General features: G+C 46.4%; 1 protein-coding gene across 3 annotated transcripts in view; it reads left to right on the forward strand.

Moving 5' to 3' along the window:
- SGCD (sarcoglycan delta) overlaps nucleotides 1–21,110 on the forward strand; it is a 1,044,256-nt gene that overhangs the window by 887,109 nt on the left and 136,037 nt on the right. For all 3 annotated transcript variants that reach the window (XM_078653701.1, XM_078653702.1, XM_078653703.1), the window contains one exon: nucleotides 13,606–13,678. In XM_078653701.1, coding sequence (XP_078509827.1) covers nucleotides 13,606–13,678 — 73 coding nt within the window. The remainder of the gene's footprint in view (nucleotides 1–13,605; nucleotides 13,679–21,110) is intronic.

The following is a 21,110-nucleotide window of genomic DNA, read 5'->3' on the forward strand; positions in this document are numbered from 1 at the left end:
GTATGCTCAGACGTGAGTCCCTTGCTCACTTTGCCACTGGATTCAAGCAAGCCGGGCTGAAGACGGCTGTAATGCCAGAAACCGGTCCTCGGAAGCTTGTTTCCGGTCCAGGGAAGGCATGTCTTGGCAGTTCGGGCTGGACTGTTCCCATGAGGCACAGGGTCAGACTGATTTGCATATAGCCATGTCTGAACTGGGGTGGCAGAGTGGGCTAAAGAACGGTGATGGATCAAACCCAGATCTTTTGACTGGGTGTGAGTGTTTGATTGGTTCAGATGCTCCGCCCATCACCACCCGCTTTTGTACCGCTTTGGCTGCCATAAGTGTGGCAGGGTATGCTCAGACGTGAGTCCCTTGCTCACTTTGCCACTGGATTCAAGCAAGCCGGGCAGAAGACGGCTGTATTGCCAGAAACCGGTCCTCGGAAGCTTGTTTCCGGTCCAGGGAAGGCATGGCTTGGTAGTTCGGGCTGGACTGTTCCCATGAGGCACAGGGTCAGACTGATTTGCATATAGCCATGTCTGAACTGGGGTGGCAGAGTGGGCTAAAGAACGGTGATGGATCAAACCCAGATCTTTTGACTGGGTGTGAGTGTTTGATTGGTTCAGATGCTCCGTCCATCACCACCCCCTTTTGTACCGCTAATGATACTTCTTGACTGATCCTCTGCATTCGATACAGTCAAGCATGACAACCTATTGTCCGTATTGGAACGAAGGATGGGCCTTCCGGGCACAGTGTTACAATGGTTCTCCTCCCTCCTAAATAACAGAACACAAAGAATCAAGATGAAGAACTCACTCTCTCAACCCTCCGTGGTCACCCTGGGCGTTCCACAGGTATCAGCCCTATCACCTATTCTTTTCAACCTATTAATGGAACCCCTGGCGAATGCATTGAAGTCAGTAAATATTCTATATCACCTGTAGGCGGACGGCACCCAATTGTATTTGAAAATCTCCACTCCAAAAGACTTTGTTTCCCTCAAGGCTATTCTACAGAACACGCAAAGCTGACTCTCTAACAACCACCTCATGCTGAATACCGAATCACACACTTAAGATAGACCTATGGTTGAAACATCTAACCTCCTTTAACTGTAATCCATCATTGACTCCGCAAAATCCCTAGGAATCACCATAGACAAACACCTGAATATGCAGACGCACTTCACTAATGCCACTAAGGGAGCTAATCCCAAGTTGAGTATACTAAGGAAACTCAAACCCTTCCTCCTGCAGGCAGTCCTAAAAATGGCAGTGCAAGCCCTAGTGCTATCAATATTAGAATATGGAAACACCACTCTTTGCGGTCTCCCCAAATACAAGTTGGCTCCGCTGAGGGCATCATGTAATGCTGCGTCAAGACTGGTATCAGGAACAAAAAGAAATAGCCACATCTCTCCGACCCTGAAAGCTCTGAACTGGCTGCCATATGAGGCAAGAATACACCTAAAACAATACATAACAATACACCCAGTTACTTAGCTCTTAAACTAGAAAGGTTGTGAGGGTGCAGACAACTATGAAGTGCAAGTACTTTACTGCTGAAACCACAATCCTTCCATAAGAACTGAACTGGTTGCAGGGCTTTCTCAGGGATTGCACCAAAGATTTACAACTCCTTACCTCCAGAGGTACGTGGAATTTCTTCCTTTACCGCATTAAAAAAAGAAGTAAAAACACTACTAATGAACAAACTCACGTCCTAAAACTTAATTATATGCTGACATTGAGTCGCCTATACGATCCTCTTATCACTGCCTACCTCTGCTGGTTTGAAGGATTATATTACTTGTTTATTATCATATCCACGTAATGCTCAATAACTGTATATAGTGTAATGCTCTGTTGGCCATGGGTCTCTTATATTATCCACATACCACATTCCGACGGTAGACTGAAGGAGAATATATAAGTATGTTTATTATCACAACCCCCTAATGCTCAATAACTGTATTTAGTGCAATGTTCTGTTGGCTACAGGTCACCTATGTTATCCATATACTATATACCTCTTTTGTACGTAATGAAGAATACCAAATGCTTGTATACTACCTCATCTTTTTATGTGTTATATTGTATACTGTAAAGCGCTCTGATACCCTCGTGGGTCACGTTTGCAGTATACAAAACCTTATGAATAAATAAATAATAAACACTCTCCAGTAAAAATCGTGGGACCTCTCTCTAGATGTCTCTCCAAAGTCCATCTCCTTGACCTTCTACTAGCCTCTCTGCAGTCTTATTCCTGGAATCTCTCACTCATGCTTTTATCGCCATGTACCTATCTATGCTTGTGTGTACGATCTGCTTCATGTGAAACCAGGAGTATCCCTCTTATGAGTCTGCCTCTCTCCCTGTAGAGACACAGCCTGGATCCTCTGAGACCCTCATTACATGGTACCCTGTCTTTGCCTCTTCATTCCTGAATCCTGGACTCTCCACTTCACACTGCCTCCTCTCCTTGACTCTCTGTGCTTCTGTCCCAGGTCAGGCCCAGCCTGATTTCTGGCCCTGTTCCCACCCTCTGCGTTTCTATGTCCCTATCCCAGCTCAGGCTAAGTCTGAATTCTGATATCTTCCAGTCACACTCCACCCACCACCACTACTATTGCTGCTGCTGGTGAGTAGTAGTCTCACCTCCCTCCTTTCTCTGTATTCATTGGCTAATTCTATCTTCAAACCTACAATCCCATTGTGAATGTACTTATTTTGTAAAACGTCTCTGAAATCTGAATTATACCAACCACCAGAAAATAAAGTTTGAAATACTATGTTCGAGGCATGTTTGCTATAGATACAAATGATATGCTTACTAGTGTTGGGTCCAGATGTTTGCAAGTTGTTTTTCTTTGAAGAAGTCTTTCCAGTCACAAGGTAAGGTGACTCTTCCTTTCGATGATAATGCGCATGGGCATCAACTCCATTGTTAGATTGTTTTTTTCCGCTATAGGGTTCGGGCGTTTATTGCTGTGCTCCGGCTCGAAACCGTTCTTCGGGTACCCCTTGGTGCGCAATCCACTCTACCCTCGACTGAATTGTTCTTGTATTCGTTTCCCTGTTCTCCGATTATCAAATGAATTGAGAAACACTCTATATTAGTTCGGAAACATCAGGGGAGGCCCTCAGGCCCTTCCACCCATGGAACCAACTCCATTCCAATTCTGTCCTTGGAGCTCCTCCAAATACCCTTGCACCGATCTACATCAAGTTTGTAACTTTTGTCTCTCACCGGAGCACACGGAGGAAGACTGTGATGCCTGCAAGTCGTTATTTGAACGTCAAAGCATTCAACACACTCTGGATATCTTCGGTGAAGAACCAGAGCATGAAGTGTTTGAGGCGTCGGCAGCAGAGGAAGAAGAGGCATTCTCAGTCGTGGAGTCAGATTCTGAATTTGAGATCATTTTGGAGTCCAAAGACGTGCCTCCGGGACAGGGTGCCGTGAGTACCAAAGAGCCCCACCCCTCTAAATCCTTTTCCAAAAAACATAAGGCTACGCACCACCTCTGCCTTCTGGCCAAGGTCGGCACCAAGACAATATTTCTGTCGCCCCGTCTTCGGGCTCGGCACCAAAACAAATCATCAAGCCTTCCGGCTCGGGATTGAGTCGGCCGAAATCAAGTTTGGAGCTTAAACTCTCCGGTTCCAAGGAAAAGTTTGGTTCAGAGCCAAAACCCTCCGGTTCCAAGGAAAAATCTGGTTCCGAGCCGAAGCACTCCGGTTCCAAGGCCAAATCTGGTTTGGAGCCAAAACCCTCCGCACCGAAACAAAACATGCTTTGGAGCAAATCTAATTAAGCACCGAAATCAAAGGACAGCCTCTCCAAGCCTCCTGGACCAATTTTAGACGTTCTCAAGGCCAAATTGGATCCTAAACAGAAAAATATTTATATCAATCCTGATACAGAACATATTTCTGCCAAAGCACCAGTCAAATGCAGACCTTCTTCAGAGGACCTTGCAGATATGGTTCCTCTAAAGAAGAAAAAGGACATTGCTACCTGTCCTGCTTATCCTGCCCTGCAATGCCCTTCTCCTCCACAATCTTCTCCACATTTAACTGTTGAATGTCCCTTACACATAAAACCTCAGAGATCTCCACATACACAGCTTCAAGGGGATGACATTGATGAAGAAGACACTCATTTACCTGTAGACCCATGGAATGATTATAACATTGACCCTCCAGGGGATACTGACTTTACCCCGCAAAGTAGTCAGCACCAGATGATAATATGGCTTATCGAGAACTTATTGCTAGAGCAGCCGAGTATCATGGGGTGACCTTACATAAATAGTCCTTAGAAGAAGATTTCTTATTTGAGACACTTGGGTCCACACACAGATCAAGCCAAACACTCCCAATGCTAAAGAGCATGATGAGGCATGTAGATGACATCTTCAAAGACCATGTGGAAGCAGTTATTTTATCTCCCAGAGTCAATAAAAAGTATAAAAATTCTCTATCTGATCCTGTGTTTATCAAAGGACAATTACCTCTCGACTCCCTTGTAGTGTCTAATGCTTGCAAAAGAGATCAGGGGAGGCCCTCAGGCCCTTCCACCCATGGAACCAACTCCATTCCAATTCTGTCCTTGGAGCTCCTCCAAATACCCTTGCACCGATCTACATCAAGTTTGTAACTTTTGTCTCTCACCGGAGCACACGGAGGAAGACTGTGATGCCTGCAAGTCGTTATTTGAACGTCAAAGCATTCAACACACTCTGGATATCTTCGGTGAAGAACCAGAGCATGAAGTGTTTGAGGCAGCAGAGGAAGAAGAGGCATTCTCAGTCGTGGAGTCAGATTCTGAATTTGAGATCATTTTGGAGTCCAAAGACGTGCCTCCGGGACAGGGTGCCGTGAGTACCAAAGAGCCCCACCCCTCTAAATCCTTTTCCAAAAAACATAAGGCTACGCACCACCTCTGCCTTCTGGCCAAGGTCGGCACCAAGACAATATTTCTGTTGCCCCGTCTTCGGGCTCGGCACCAAAACAAATCATCAAGCCTTCCGGCTCAGGATTGAGTCGGCCGAAATCAAGTTTGGAGCTTAAACTCTCCGGTTCCAAGGAAAAGTTTGGTTCAGAGCCAAAACTCTCCGGTTCCAAGGAAAAATCTGGTTCCGAGCCGAAGCACTCCGGTTCCAAGGCCAAATCTGGTTTGGAGCCAAAACCCTCCGCACCGAAACAAAACATGCTTTGGAGCAAATCTAATTAAGCACCGAAATCAAAGGACAGCCTCTCCAAGCCTCCTGGACCAATTTTAGACGTTCTCAAGGCCAAATTGGATCCTAAACAGAAAAATATTTATATCAATCCTGATACAGAACATATTTCTGCCAAAACACCAGTCAAATGCAGACCTTCTTCAGAGGACCTTGCAGATATGGTTCCTCTAAAGAAGAAAAAGGACATTGCTACCTGTCCTGCTTATCCTGCCCTGCAATGCCCTTCTCCTCCACAATCTTCTCCACATTTAACTGTTGAATGTCCCTTACACATAAAACCTCAGAGATCTCCACATACACAGCTTCAAGGGGATGACATTGATGAAGAAGACACTCATTTACCTGTAGACCCATGGAATGATTATAACATTGACCCTCCAGGGGATACTGACTTTACCCCGCAAAGTAGTCAGCACCAGATGATAATATGGCTTATCGAGAACTTATTGCTAGAGCAGCCGAGTATCATGGGGTGACCTTACATAAATAGTCCTTAGAAGAAGATTTCTTATTTGAGACACTTGGGTCCACACACAGATCAAGCCAAACACTCCCAATGCTAAAGAGCATGATGAGGCATGTAGATTACATCTTCAAAGACCATGTGGAAGCAGTTATTTTATCTCCCAGAGTCAATAAAAAGTATAAAAATTCTCTATCTGATCCTGTGTTTATCAAAGGACAATTACCTCTCGACTCCCTTGTAGTGTCTAATGCTTGCAAAAGAGATAATTTTCAAACCTATGGTGATGCACCTCCCCCAGACAAAGGATCTAAACTCATAGATGCCTCAGGAAAGCGAGTGACCGCACAAGGCACTAACCACTGGTGCATTGCAAACACACAGGGCCTACTAGCTTGGTATGACAGGGCACACTGGGATGAAATGGAGCAATTGCTCCAATATCTCCTAGAAGAACACAAAAATAAAGCACAGGAGTTTGTTTAGGAGTGCAAGTTAATTTCTAACTCTTCTTTAAGATGTGCTCTAGATGCTGCTGACACTGCTGCTAGGGAGATAAATCCCAGCATTCTCCTTAAAAGGCATGCATGGCTTAGGTTTTCGGGGTTTAAACCGGAGGTTCCGCAGTCCATTTTAAAAACCCCTTTTGATAGACAACACTTGTTTGGTCCTGAAGTCGATAAGTCTTTGGAAAAAAATGAAAAAGGACACAGATGTGGCAAAGTCCATGGGAGTGCTCCAATCCCCATCGAATACAGAATCCTTTTGCCGCTCCTTTTACAGACCACAACAGACCCGACTGCTCCCTCCTATAAAGGCTACAACTAGCCCTCTCCGTCTAGAGGTTTTTTATAAAGGAGGGTGTAGAGGGAACAATTTCAAAGGTAGGGGTAGAGGTTCCTGAGTGTGTAACTCCCCTTCTCCCAACAAACATTGGCTTTCCCACATTTCCCTCCAATTATTTAACACCTGTCGCGGGAAGACTCCAACAATTTCTCCCCATTTGGCAGTCCATAACATCCAACAAATGGGTGAATGATCTCATCCGACATGGTTATTGCCTGGAGCTTACCACCAATCCTGCGCTCACAAACTGTCATCAGACCACTTACAGTTACTCCAAAAAGAGGTGAAATCTCTCTTCCAAAAGGGAGCCATAGAACCAGTTCCATTACAGTACCAAGGTTCAGGGGTTTACTCTCGCTACTTTCTAATCCCCAAAAAGGACGGTCCCTTGAGACCAATTTTGGATCTTAGACATTTAAACCAGTGAGTGCATACTGTCAGAATATTTCCATATGGTAACGCTTCAACAGGTGCTTCCACTTCTCCAGCAAGAAGATTTTAGGACCACACCAGACTTTAAAAATGCATACTTCCACATTCTAATCCATCCAGCTCATCAGAAATATCTCAGATTTCCGATAGCAGGCAAACACTATCAGTCCAAAGTACTCCCATTCGGAGTAACTACTGCTCTCAGAGTGTTTTCCAAATGTCTAGTAGTAGTGGCAGCTCATGTCAGAAGACAACAAATTCGCATTTTCTCGTACTTAGATGACTGACTCACCAAAGCCAGCATACACCAACATTGTTAAAAACACACTCGGACCACGCTAAACCTACTGCACCAATTGTTCTTCACTGTCAACAGGCAAAAGTCTCATCTATATCCTTTACTAATACAATCTTATCTGGGAGTGACTTTCAACACTCACACAGTGCTAGCCTCTCCCAGTACAGCCAGAATTCACAATATTCAAACACTGTTGCTACAGTTTCAAGCCAATCAAACCTTGTCCACCAAAACCTTTATGCAACTGTTAGGAATGATGGCCTTGCGCATTACAAAGTGCCTGATACAAGACTACACATGTGTCCTCTACAAGAATGCTTAGCACATCAGTGGAATCAGTCACAGGGTCAATTAACAGAGCTAGTGTTGGTAGATAGCCGCACCCATCGCTCTCTGCAGTGGTGGAACCTACAAAACATTTTAAAAGGCTGGTCTTTCATCGACCCTGTGCCACAGATCGTGCTAACAGCAGACACATCTTTCACAGGTTGGGGTGCCCATCTCCACAATTACACAATTCAGGTTCTCTGGGACAAAAAGCACAAATGTCTCCACATCAACTGCCTAGAGCTTATAGCAGGATTTCTAGCACTCAAAGCTTTTCAGTCTCATCTCAAAGGCAAAGTTGTCCTTGTCTGCACGGACAACATGACAGCCATGTACTATATATATAAACAAGGGGAACACACTCTCTCCAGCTGTCACACCTCTCTCAGGCCATCTAGAGCTGGGCAATTCATCACAAAATTCACCTTCGGTCAGAACATCTCCCAACAATCAAATTGACCATCTTCCCTTAGCAGGAGGAGAAAGCAAATACACAAGTGGGAACTTCATCCCCAAGTTCTCCTTCCATACTTTCAAAAATGGAGATTCCCACAAATAGACCAGTTCGCCATGGTGGGAACACAAAATGCACAAACTTCACCTCCAGGTTGCCACAACCTCACTCCAAAGGCAATGCCCTATGGATTAATTGGTCAAAGATATTTGCCTACACTTTTCCACCTCTCACACTCCTTTTGTTTCTGGTTCGAAAGCTCAGGCTAACATCATTCACACTGATTATGGTAGTTCCCACAATAGCCCGTCATCTATTGTACACCACACTTCTGGAACTCTCATTAGTTCCACATAAAATGCAACAACTCAATTCCAGCCTTCTCGCTCAGAACCGAGGAGAAATCAGACACCCAAATCCCAAGGAGCTCAACTTAGCGATTTGGCTCCTGAAGTCTTAGAGTTTGGATACTTAAATTTGCCACCAAATTGTATGACTATTCTGAAAGAAGCAAGAAAGCCCACGACTAGAGCTTGTTATGCAGCAAAATGGAAACAATTTGTCATTTATTGTAATAACAACAACAACATTAATCCTCTGGATGTTTCTGTTCAAAACAATGTTTGTTACCTTCTGCACCTACAGAAATTTAATTTGGCTTACACATCTGTAGTGACATCATAAAACTGGGGAATTAACAAGCCGTGCGGGTGTAAAAATATGGGAAAAGGGCTGTTATGTCATCTGCTGTCTGATAAGGTCTCCTTTGTGTAAAGGCGGGGAGGGGGTGCCGCTGAAGGACCCAGTCTTATCGGCTCCGTTTCCTGCCGACCACAACCTTTGTTCACACATCCAGTTCCTGCTCAGCTCTAATGTAATATGAAGGAACTGGTGCCAGAACACAGTGATGAGGACTGTTTCTTGCCAGGTGCATAATGACTCTGAGACAGTGATCCAGAGAGTGTACCAGAGCTGCCGCTGGCCGGGCCCATGTGCCAACCTGCTCAGTTACAGGACTCTGGTCTGACCCACCTACAAAGTGTCCTACAGAACAGTGACTGCCCTAGAATGAAGGTGCTGCCCCGGTTTCATGGGCGCCAACTGTGAAGAAGCCTCCAGCATCGCTGCCGTGACCGGGGACTCCAATCCCCAGGTGCCGTTGCACCAGGAGGTGCTGCTACAGCCCACAGCACCCTGAGCCGCATACAATCACTGGTGAGCTCCCGCAGTGCGGGAACCCTCATTCCAGCCCCAAGTGCCCTTGCACCAGGAGGCACCATCACAGCCCACAGTGCCCGAAGGCGCATAACATCACCGGCTGGCTCCTGCAGTCCGGGAACCCTCATTCCAGCCTCCAGCATTGCCGCTGTGACCGGGGACTCCAATCCCCAAGTGCACTTGCGACAGGAGGCGCCATCACAGCCCACAGCGCCCGGAGGCGCTAAAATCACGGGCGGGCTCTCGCAGCGCGGGAACTCTCATTCCAGCCTCCAGCTTACACATCTATTCGATTGCACCTTGCGGCTGTGCCTGCATATCTGCAAACAGACAGCATTTGTCTTTCTTCAAAGTACCTGTGATTAAAGATTTTATGGAAGGCTTAAAAAGAGGAATACCACCCAGAATAACTCTGGCACTGGTATGGAATCTTAATATTGTACTTACAAGACTCATGGGTCCACCCTTTGAACCATTACACAATTGTCCTTTGAAGCTCCTTTCATGCAAGGTTGCCTTCCTCATTGGAATCACTTCATTAAGGAGAGGTGGTGAGCTTCAGGCATTAACATTAGAATAACCCTTCTTTCAGCTTCATACAGTTCTTCGCACCAACCCAAAATTCATCCCTAAAGTAGTTTCTGCTTTTCATCTTAACCAATCAGTTGAGTTACCTGTGTTCTTCCCTCAACCTGATTCTGTAGCAGAATGAGTTCTCCACACACTTGATGTCTGAAGAGCGTTATTGTATTATATCGAAAGGACAAAAGATTTTCGTAAAATAAAGCAACTGTTTGTCACATTTGCACCACCTCACCAGGCAATCCTATCTCTAAATCTGCCATTTCAAGATGGATTCTTAAATGCATTCAAACTCACTATGCAAAAGCTAATAGAACTTTATCTATACCCCCTATAGCGCATTCCACTCTCAAAATAGGGGCATCTATGGCCTTTTTAGGTAACATTCCTATAGCTGACATATGTATGGTATCAACATGGTCTACACCACACACCTTTACCAAACACTATTGTGCAGATGCATTAGCATACCAACAAGCCAATGTAGGGCAAGCAGTGCTAAAGATACTTTTTCAAACAACTGCAACATCTACTAGTTAGCCACGGCTTTGGGAGAATACTGCTATATAGTGTATGAAAAGCATGTGTATCTACTGCACGCATGCCTCGAAGGGATTATGTTACTTACCCAGTAAGCATCTGTTCTTGGCATGTAGAGCTGTAGATTCACATGCGCCCTCCAACCTCCCCGGTCACTTTTAGTTATTGCTGTTCTCCTTATTTACATTATATACATAAGGACATCTCTTTGCTACGCTCACTTATTCCATTCTCACCCTCTTGCAGGAAAACAATCTAACAATGGAGTCAATGCCCATGTGCACTATCACCAAAAGGAGGAGTCACCTTACCTTGTGACTGGAAAGACTTCTTCGAAGACAAACAACTAGCAAATATCCGGACCCAACATTAGATGGCAGGGGTATGCAAAGCATGTGAATCTACAGCTCTACGTGCCAAGAACTGATGCTTACTGGGTAAGTGACATAATCCTTATTATTGACATCATTTTAAATTACTGGCAACATTTTGCAAATGAATTATACCAATTGGACTTCTTCTGCATTGATAAATCGCTATAAAACAGTGATTTTAATAATTGAGCTGCATAGTCTAACCTGGCTTCCATTTGAATAGTAATTTAAGACCGATCCATAATTTAAAATGATACATGCATCACCAGAAATCAAGTTGTATCTGAATATCAATGATCAGACTTTTGTCTAGTGGTAAATAAACTACTTAAGTTATAATATGAATTTATAAAGTCTATGGAATGCAATTGTGCTTGAAAGCGAATCTAGATGTAATTTCAGTATTAATTTGTTAACCCCACAATACAAACTAGAAGCAAGAGATGGTAACAATCAGGGCGGGCTTTAGCAACGGTGGCGCCCTGTGCGACAATGTTTGTTGGCGCCCCCCCATGGCCACCTCTACCACGAATTCCCTCACTAGCACCCTATAATAGTGCCCCTCAAGTCGCCATAACCACAGTCTCTCAGATTCATTTAGTTTTATAGCACCACTCATACCAGTGTAAGGTGTCAGAGCACTTTACATCACACGCACATTGCCCAAATCTCATCATGTCACTCCCCTCCTAAAAACCCTACACTGGCTCCCCATTCGAGAGCTTGCTCTCTTCAAGATGGGTTGCATGACTTTTCAGGCTCTGGCTGGTACCCGCCTTTATCAATTCTCAAATCAAAGCCTACACACCCAATCGAGAGCTTCGCTCATCAACCCAGTCTCTGCTCTCTCTCCCCCGTTTCAAAAAGAAGAGATCCGGTGGCCTGAAGTTCTCTATCTTGGCTCCACTCTTCTGGAATTCTCTCCCCTTGTCTATCAGGGCTTCTTCTACTTATTCTGAATTCCGCAAAACCTCAAAGACCTTCCTCTTCTTTCAAGCTTTCTCTCCTTAGCTGTTCTCCTCCTTTTTTCTCCGGGTCCACGTCCTTAGCGCCATGAAACCGCACGGTGACCGAGCGCTCTATAAATCTTTTAACTTCAACTTCAACAGAGATAATCAGTGGATAGGAAAAGTTAAATCAGGCAGGACTACAAGGTGTAGTGTAGTAGTGACATGTCATCGATACTGGTAGGCATTATAGTTTGAGTCCTTATTCTAGAAAAGCACATATTCAGGATTTAAAACGTAACACATGTTTGAGGTTCTTTTAATAAAAAGAATAGTTTTCAACCCAAATGAACCCTTTTGGGAAGCTTAGGATAATGAAAGACTGTGCAAAAAAAATATAGCTCCAACATATACCTTGCAGTTTGCATGCATCTCTTTGATGACAGTGAATAGCTCAATTATTATTTACGATGCCAACATCTCAAACTCTCGCACATTCGAGACCTATTGCATTGCAAGTGCTTGTTTTTTTAGGCCTCTATTCCATCCCAGGCTCAGGCCAATCTAAATTCTGAACCCTTTTCGTCACTCTGGGCCTTCTCCCTTTGCTTCTCTCTTTTCCCCCTAGCCCTCTCCAGTCATGTTAACATTGCACAATAAAGTACATTAAACTCTGTGCCAGCAGCTTATGACCACACACCAGCCCATTGAACGGGGAAACAGGGCCATGACCATAAAGCTGTTATAGCTAAAGACCTCACATTTCCACAGTTTTTCCTAATGTGTGTTGGACCTTTGTTGCAAGCGCTATTGCCTTTTAAAGTCATGAATATGGCTGAACGTTTACCTTTGCTGTGGGGCATGTGGTGCTCTACTCATGAAGGTCAAGGAGACTTTCAAGATCCAGCAGTTCAGCCCTGACCCTATGCTCAGCATCACGGTCAATAAAGAACACAAACAGCCACCCCACTGAAACTGCAAGGTGGTATCTAAAGCTTGAGGATTCTGGGAATATCATGACACTGCATCATGCGGTATCCTCCCCAAGGCTTTCCAGCCTACCACCCTCCTTCCTGCGGAAATCTGGCATCTCCCAGCCGCACTCCTCCTCTAGCTGCCCCCCTAAGCCCTTCTCCGTCACTTCAGTAAACATGGTGGAACCTCCCTCTCTTGGGCTGCCTCTCCAAAGGCCATCTCCGATCACTGGATCTCACTGCACTATACACTCTAGAGCCCCAGCCTGAAGTCATCGCCCTCCTCCACTACAGACCCCAGGACCTCCCACTCTCACAGCCCCTCTCCACTGGAATCCATGGACCTCCCTCCCTCTCGCTGACCCTTCAAAGTCTATCTCCCTCACTCCACGACAAAGCATGGGACGTCCCTCCATCACTGTGCCCCCCAATGCCCACCAGCCCACCTCCCTCGCTGCCCCTACACCCATCTCCCTCTCTCCACTGCTGGTCGCAGGTTCTCTCTCTCTCACTGTCCTCTCTCGCTGCCCTCCAAGGCCAATCACCCTTGCTCCAGGACAAATCATGGACCTCCTTCTTTCTTGCTGCCCCTCCAAAGTCTATCTTCCTCGCTCCACTCTAAAGCATGGGACTTCTCTCACTGCCCCTTCTGGCTGCCTCCCTCAACCCATCTCCCTCTCTCCTCTGCAGGTCAGTGGTTCTCCCTGCCCCACTCCCACGCTAGCTGCCGCTCCACAGCCCATCTTCCCTCCACTGTAGGTCACATGTTCTCCATCTCTCACTGCCCTCTCATGTCGCTCTCCAAAGCCCCGCCCCCCTCTTTCTCTAGTACAAATCATGTGGTCTCCCTCCCTCTCTCACCTCCCCATACCTCACTTCTAGCCTCTCACTTACCCTCCTTGTCTTTTGTCTTTCAGGGGCAGAAGGCGCTGTGTTCCCGAAATCCATTGAAACGCCAAATGTCAGAGCAGACCCCTTCAAGGAATTACGGTAATCTACCTCCGTCCTTGCATGCATGTTTACTGGTGCTGGCCCAGATTCCTGTTTGCGGTTGCTGAGAAACGTGTATTAAAGAGCAAGAGCGCCCCAGAATGTGCTGCTGATCCTTGCACCCAGGCTCCAGAGTAAAGAGGCAGACGAGTTCCTACCTATATGCAATATTATTGGGTGACAGCCAGTTTCCATTGTCTCTTTCACATCATGAGACTCATTCAGTTTCACACCTTGCGTAATATCCAAGAAGTAAATAAAGTGAAAAGTGCAGACTAAAAATTATGACATAAGCATACACTATGACACATCGCTGCTGGAAAATATTGACACTCACCACTGTGGGTGTCTTGAGCGATGCTGATTGAAGTAAGCAAGTTAGTTCAAGATTTAAAAATGTGCCATAGCAGAGAAATGGCCAAGGGGGCATGGCTAGCGGAGCCAAGGTGGCGGACGTGTTTTGAGGAGGCTCCATGGATCTTCCCCATCATCCGGCAATTATCCTAACCTACATATGCCATCCAATGCCCTGACCTGCCTTGCATGATCCCCTGTGAGATCCTCTGGAGCCACATGTGGCCATCACATGGCTTTCCTCCTGTGTACCGCCTTGCTGCTGCGGAGATCGACTGCGGCCTACGCCCACTTGCATGGAGATGTACCAGTGAGCACTGTGCAGTCAGACACTCCTGACCCCCTGCAACACTCTCACAGATGCTCCTGGCCACGCACCACTGCACATACCTCAAGTCCTTGGTGGCGTAGGGGTGGATGTGCAGCCAATTGCTGGGGCTTGCTGGATGGGAGCAGTGAGATGGTGATTTGGGCCCTGTAGTGGACACACACCTAACAGGCTGAAAGGAGGGTCGCGATGAGTGCGGAGGTGAAAGTTGTCACTTGCGGAAACTGTGTTGGAATGCTGGTCACCCGCATGCCCTATCCCTCCTCTACGCTGCTGCTGACTGTGGTGGAGACGAGATGTCTAGTGTCTGGTTTGTGCCCAGGCTTGGCCCTGGTGAGGGTGGGGTGGATATCTTCCTGCTGCACCGCTGCCCTGGCTCCTCTGCCTGCTGCCTCCCACTAGAGTTGCTGAGAGCAGAGGCATGAGGGCCAGATCGGGCCCAGGCCTCTGCTGCCGAGTGAATCCGCACTTGCCTCCTCCCTGACTGCCGCTGCTGCCAAGGGCCTGTGGGCCATATCGGGTCTAGGCTGGCACTCCCACTTTGGTCCTTAGAGACTACTGAAGACTAAGTAAACTTTGGTCATCTTGAATAGAGAGAAGAAGGCTACCATCTGAGTGATTCCTGTGAGAAGAGCGAGCCAGGGGACTACAGGGCCACCACTGTACTGCTGCCTTATCTCCACTTTTTCTACACCGTTCCCCCGATGTCTGTGGTGGTGTTGAGGTGCCCGGAGGTCAATCGGACCTGGGCCTAGCCGTAAGGGGTGTAGTATACGCTTCACTTCATGCCTCAGCCCCAGCACAGGCCCACAGAGACTGACCTGCAGCCCCTGTGCTATTGGGGCTCCTGCCACTGCGCCTATAGGTGAAATGGCTTGGACAGAGTTTGGGCTGACCAGCCCCCCCATACTGTGGTGGCTTTTGGACTGTCTCCTCCCTGTCTACTACTGTTGCTTTGGGCTCAGGGGTAATGTTGGAACTAGGCCTGGTGGCTTAGGAAGGTGCTGAGCAGTGACCTGCGTATTTACACCCTTTGACGGGAGTGGGGTACCCCTGCTTCACATTTGGTTCCCCCTGTGGTCTCGGCAGAGGGCTTGAGTATAGCGGACTGCCAGTGCTCCTTTGGGATGCTGGGGTGCCACTGCGGCTGCCACTGCTGGAGGTGGGAGCTCAGAGGTTGGTTCGGACCCAGGCTTCTGTACCAAGCACTTGAACTTGTATGCACTGCCTCAGCTGACACTGCGGCTCCTGGGCATCATTGAGTGGCTGCTCCTGCTGTGGGAGTTAGGTGGTGCACGGGGAAGTAGTACCTGGATCCTAGTCACTTGTGGACAGGGTAGACACAGTGGAATACGATATTACATGATACAGTCATTCTGGTGCCTTTTTATATGTGTCGCCGGGACAGCGATCACTGTCCTTCCTCCCCCTTCTTATCTTATATGCTTACTAATATAAACTTGGTGGAATATATTTTTATATTTATTTTCATATAACAAAATATTATTGTTTCTATATGTTTCCTCCTGGACACACAAATTCTATTCACACTCTTATTTTTCTTGTATGAAATGACTTTATAACCTACCATGTCTAAAATTGTATTGTAATTACTTTGGATTGGTGGAAATTGGAATCTATTGTACATATTTGTGGTCATGGGTGTCAAACACTTCTTTTATTATTCTTATATAATCATATTTATCATATAATTATTTGTTTATGATTTCATACTTTCCCTTATCCATTTACTATTTTCACATTTATTTATATTAATGGTTACTATGTCATGATTGGAATTGAATATATTTTGATTGCTCTGGTCACTTGTTTTATCTTTATTGGTCTAAAAAAATGATTTGGTCTAGTTTCATTTTTCTGTTTAAGGTATATTTATGTCCTATCCATGTTTCTATTGATACATCAGCCTTGAAAACCACCCATGCATGCACGCCAGAAGGGCGCAAAACACGTGTTGGCTGGTTCGATTTAGTATAAGTGATTCTGACTTCTAAGAATTGCTTTTTGAATATGGGATTTGGAACCAATAAATGGATTACTAAATATCACTAAATGGAATTTTCTGAACAATTTAGATTTTATTCCGCTTTGCCTTGATCTACCAAACTATTTCATAATATGAACATGTGAAGGGATCACCATTCTTCAAGGCAAAGTGATCACGGATATATCATCAATAAAGTAGGATGTGCTAATAGACAGGATCTTATACCCCTCCAACTTTGTGTGGAACACGATATTACTGACTTACAATTGCAAGTGCAATGCACACATTCATCAATATAGGCGCTGATGGATAGTATTGATGTGTTGGAGCTGAGGACTGAAGATGCTGAGGGAAGATAGAGCAGAAACAATGTTTGAATTGTGCGTCTCTCTGAGCGGACAGAGGGCAAAGAAGCTATAAAATACCTGGAGCATTGGCTGCGGGATTTGCTTAACCCCCACACCATCTCACAATATTTCACTGTTGAATGGGCGCACCAAGTCCCGGCGAGGAAGCCCCCACCTGGAACCAATCCTTGTCCAGTAGTATTCCAGTTACTACATTTCCAGGATTTTGACTCCATCCTGTGCAAGACGAGAAAACTTCCTGAGATAAAAGTGGACAGTGTACAAATAATGATCTACCCCAACTACACAATTGCAGTCCAAAGGCACGCTTCACTTTTCTGGTGGTGAAGCAATGTCTTTGCAAACTAGAGCTAAAGTACTCGCTGCTCTTTCCGGCACATCTCAGAGTAGTTGCGAACAGAAGCACACATTTTTTTGACTCGCCTGATGAGGTCTGGCAGTGGCTGGAAACCTACGGCCCTCACACCACTCGCATGTCCAGATCCAGCACTGCTGAGAATAGGGTGCGCACTGGAGGTCGCCGTCGTTGCGCTGGATTGCGCCGGCCTTCAGCCCCCACGTCTATGCCTGATGTGGAACAGATCATGTCAGAATGACACAGAGCTTTGCACCAGACTGCTGCCCTTACAGATGAAACAAGACATTCAAGCCCTGCAGATATTCTACCCTAATCCATCAGTGATGAGAGGTCTGTTGCCACCTGGCCCTCCTGAGCGAACTCCGTGTCCTCCTCCCCCCCTTCCCCAAGAGGTGACTCCACAGACAGTCGATGACATTATTTGACCTACCCTCTGCCTTAACTATTGTTCACCCATCATGATCAGCATGAAGCATGGTTACACAGGACTCAACTTAACCTCTAGTACTTTATAGCCATATGGCAAGATGAATTGTTATGCTCCGTCTCTTTATGCCCTGTGTAACCCTTCTCCCTCTTCTTTCCCCCACATGAAACATTGACGCAGCTGAGCTGCCTGATATTAGTCCATTACTTTATATAGAAAGTAATTACGATTTTTTTAAATTTGTTCCTAAATGTTCACTTCAGATTGGTTTGGGCGTGCGCTCTGTTGGCGCACTGCGCATCTGTTATTCATGGTTCTTTTATTGTTATCTTATTATGCCCTCTTATTTCAGTTTTACACATGCTGCCGGTCCCCCCTTTTCTTGCCCTTCCTTCTGGCTAGCCATTACCACTACCCACTCACCCATTCATTCATGCCCGTAGCCCGTGCCTGTCCCTCCCTCACATGCATTAACACATCCATTAAGCTGCTAACTTGAAATGTCTGCAGAATCCATACTCCTGCGTGTAGATATGCCATTTACTGATACCTTAAATGTCACTCCAGTCCATGTTGCTCTGTTGCAGAAATTCCATTTGACTTGCCCTGAAGTGACAAAGCTACAGCGCTGCTGGCCTGGTCAGAAGTTTGCTACTAATTCCTCCTCATATGCCTGAGGGGCTTTGATCTCGGTGCGCCCGTGGATGTTGTTTAAACTGGGCGAGACGGTCACTGACCCGGAGAGCAGATATGTTCTCGTGAAGGGCAGATTAGATGGCCGACATTTCTTGCTGGTCCCCCACCACCAACCAGGTGCAATTTTTGTATGTGTTTTCCGGAGTTCTGTGGCGTTTGAGTGAAGTCCCGGGACTTTTAGGTGGAGACTTTAATAGTGTGCTAGATGTCACCCTGGACCATTCATTCCCTCGGCTGCCATGTATGACTGTCTCCTCAAATGTCGTAGCACTCAAAAACTGGTTACAGAGTTGGGGATTTGTGGACTTGTGGCATAGCCACAACAAGACTACCAGGTGTATTCCTTTTATTCTGCGCTTCAAGATCTACATGTGCGGATTGATAGGCTGATTGGCACACTGAGCCTTGCCCCCTGTGTCACACACATTAACTACTTAGGCCGCAACCACTCTGATCACAACCCCCAATACCTGCAGATTGCCTGACACAATGGTACCCCCCTACTCCCATGTGGAGACTGCAACCAGTGGCAATGGAGGATCCTCTATTGCCACAAACATTGATGATTACTTTGACCTAAATGCAGCATCAGTTCCTGCAAGATCCACCAAGTGGAAGGCCTTTAAAGTGACACTAAGGGGGCACTGTATGGGGTTCCAGTGGAACACTCGCCGGCAGATGGACACTGACATTCTATGTTTAGAGCGCTGGCTACTCCGCCTAGAAAATTTGGCAGTAACAAACCCAACTGACAGCTGTAGACTGGCAGACACACAGCGTGAGCTTGTGGCTCTGTTGGAGCATTTAAGATACCACAGGTATGCTGCACACTCAGCCAAGACCCATGCAGCTTCTCACAGGACTGAATCGCTCCTTGCGACGATGTTCCACTGAGATCAACCCAGCAGTCCTATAGTGAGACAGCACTCTGTCTTTGGCCAAATGCTCTATTCTCAGCAAGTGAGGAAGAGAGGTGTGCCCACCTCTGCCAACTCCACCCCTAAGGTGGGGAGGTGAAGTGAAGCACAACCTCGAGTCTCCGCCATCTTGAGGATGGGGGACCCAGCCAACCAGGGACTAGCTTATGCCCCCCTCCCACTGGAGAGTGGCAGAATAGGAGGTGTACCTAGCCCAGGGAAGGGATCTATTGGTCCCTGCCCTTTACCTACCTCTAACACCTCTAAACTTCGTATTTAGGGGCACCCTGAACCTTCGTTCCTCAGATTCAGCAATTATAAGAAAAAGAAGAGAAGAAGAAGGATGAGAAGGCATGCAGAGCTAACAAGAGGACGAGGCCCACTGACTTGGCCCGAGCCCTACAGGCATGTCTCCCCTCAAACCTGCTCCTGCAAAACCCCGGCGTGTCCAGCGGACAGCAACGTAAAAAAACCCAGAGGACCTGCCTGTCTTCACTTTCCAAGCTGTTTCCTCCTTAAACACCGGGCGTGTTTGAACTGCAGCTTCTGGTGCCAGCCAGGAACTGCGAATCCAGCCCACTCTGCACCCGCCAAACCCGGCCCGAGTTCAAGTGGAAAAATACCATGAGGAGGTCTCCCTGGCGATCCTGACCCGAGATCCAGCAACACCTGATCTTCCCAAGCCTCCAGACGATGCCTGCAGACTCAATTCAGAGGACCCCCCTCTACCGTGACTAGAGCGGGTAAGAAAATCCAACGTGCCAAGGCACCCCTGCACCTGCACCCGACACCCCACAGCCTTGTGTACCCAACCCAGCGGTGCCTAACAAACCCTCTACAACCCTACTTACCCCTTGAAGTGGTGGTCGCTCCTGGAGGATCCTCGTCCCCGAGCCTGCAGTGTTTCTTTGTCCCGGAGAATCTCTATTGAAATCAACAGGGCACCGACCTCAAAACAGCACCCTGTACCCGGCCGCCCTAGTGCCGCTGAGGGTGCCCCTTTGGTGTTAACTTGGTCTCCAACTTGCCCTGAGCTTAACCCTAGGAGCTTTGCTCCCACAACCCCGTGGCCCGCTTGCCAGCAGCCACCAACCGGAGTACCCCTATCCTCATAGGATAACATTGGGCCTCAACACTCTGCACCCGGTCGCCCGAGTGCCCCGGAGGGTGCAACAACAGTGCATCACTGACCCTGGGAAACCCCTGAGTCTAACCCCAGGACTCTAGCTCCAAAAACAGATTGCCTACCTTGAAACCAATAACCTCTTTTTCCTCATAGAATGACATTGATACTTTTTGTCTCAAAAAGTTTCTGTGTCGAATTTTGAAAACAGAATATTCCTTAAAAATCACCCGATTAACCAAAACGCATTTTCTCAACTGTTTTCAGGAGATATCCCAATGTTGAATCTAGGTATCCAGCAATGAGTAAGAAAAGTATTGTTAAAGTAACTTACCTGCTGAGTGAATTTCCTCCCATGGGATAACATTGCTGATTCTATGTGAAAAAGTTTGTAAGTGTCAACTTTTGAAATGCAATAATATTCTTTAAAAATCGTACCTCTAACTAAAACGTATTTACTCACCTGTTTTGAGGAAATGCCCCAGTGCTGAATCTAGGATACAGCACTGTATTAGTAAAAGTAATACGAAAAAGTAATTAATTGCATTTTTACTGAAAAAGCCTATTGATTCCTATGTACTGAGTCTACTAAGCTTATGCATTTCATTGCAACCCCTGAAAACTCGAATTGGTACAAAGTCCTACTATCTTTTGAAAGTATTCAACAACAGCATCTCGTAGCTGAAAAGTATTTACATGCTTACCTGTGCCAGGCTTGCTTGGTTCTAGAAATAAAACAACAGTATATTTTAATACAAAAACAATTGGCCTAGAGTTCAGTTCTTGAGTGTGTGAATTCATTTGCTGACTGAGTGTGTACATCAAATGCTTTACACTGTCCTCTGATACTGCC

Source organism: Lissotriton helveticus, chromosome 7 (genome assembly GCF_964261635.1).
Source record: "Lissotriton helveticus chromosome 7, aLisHel1.1, whole genome shotgun sequence".
In the NCBI taxonomy this organism is placed as follows: Eukaryota; Metazoa; Chordata; class Amphibia; order Caudata; family Salamandridae; genus Lissotriton; species Lissotriton helveticus.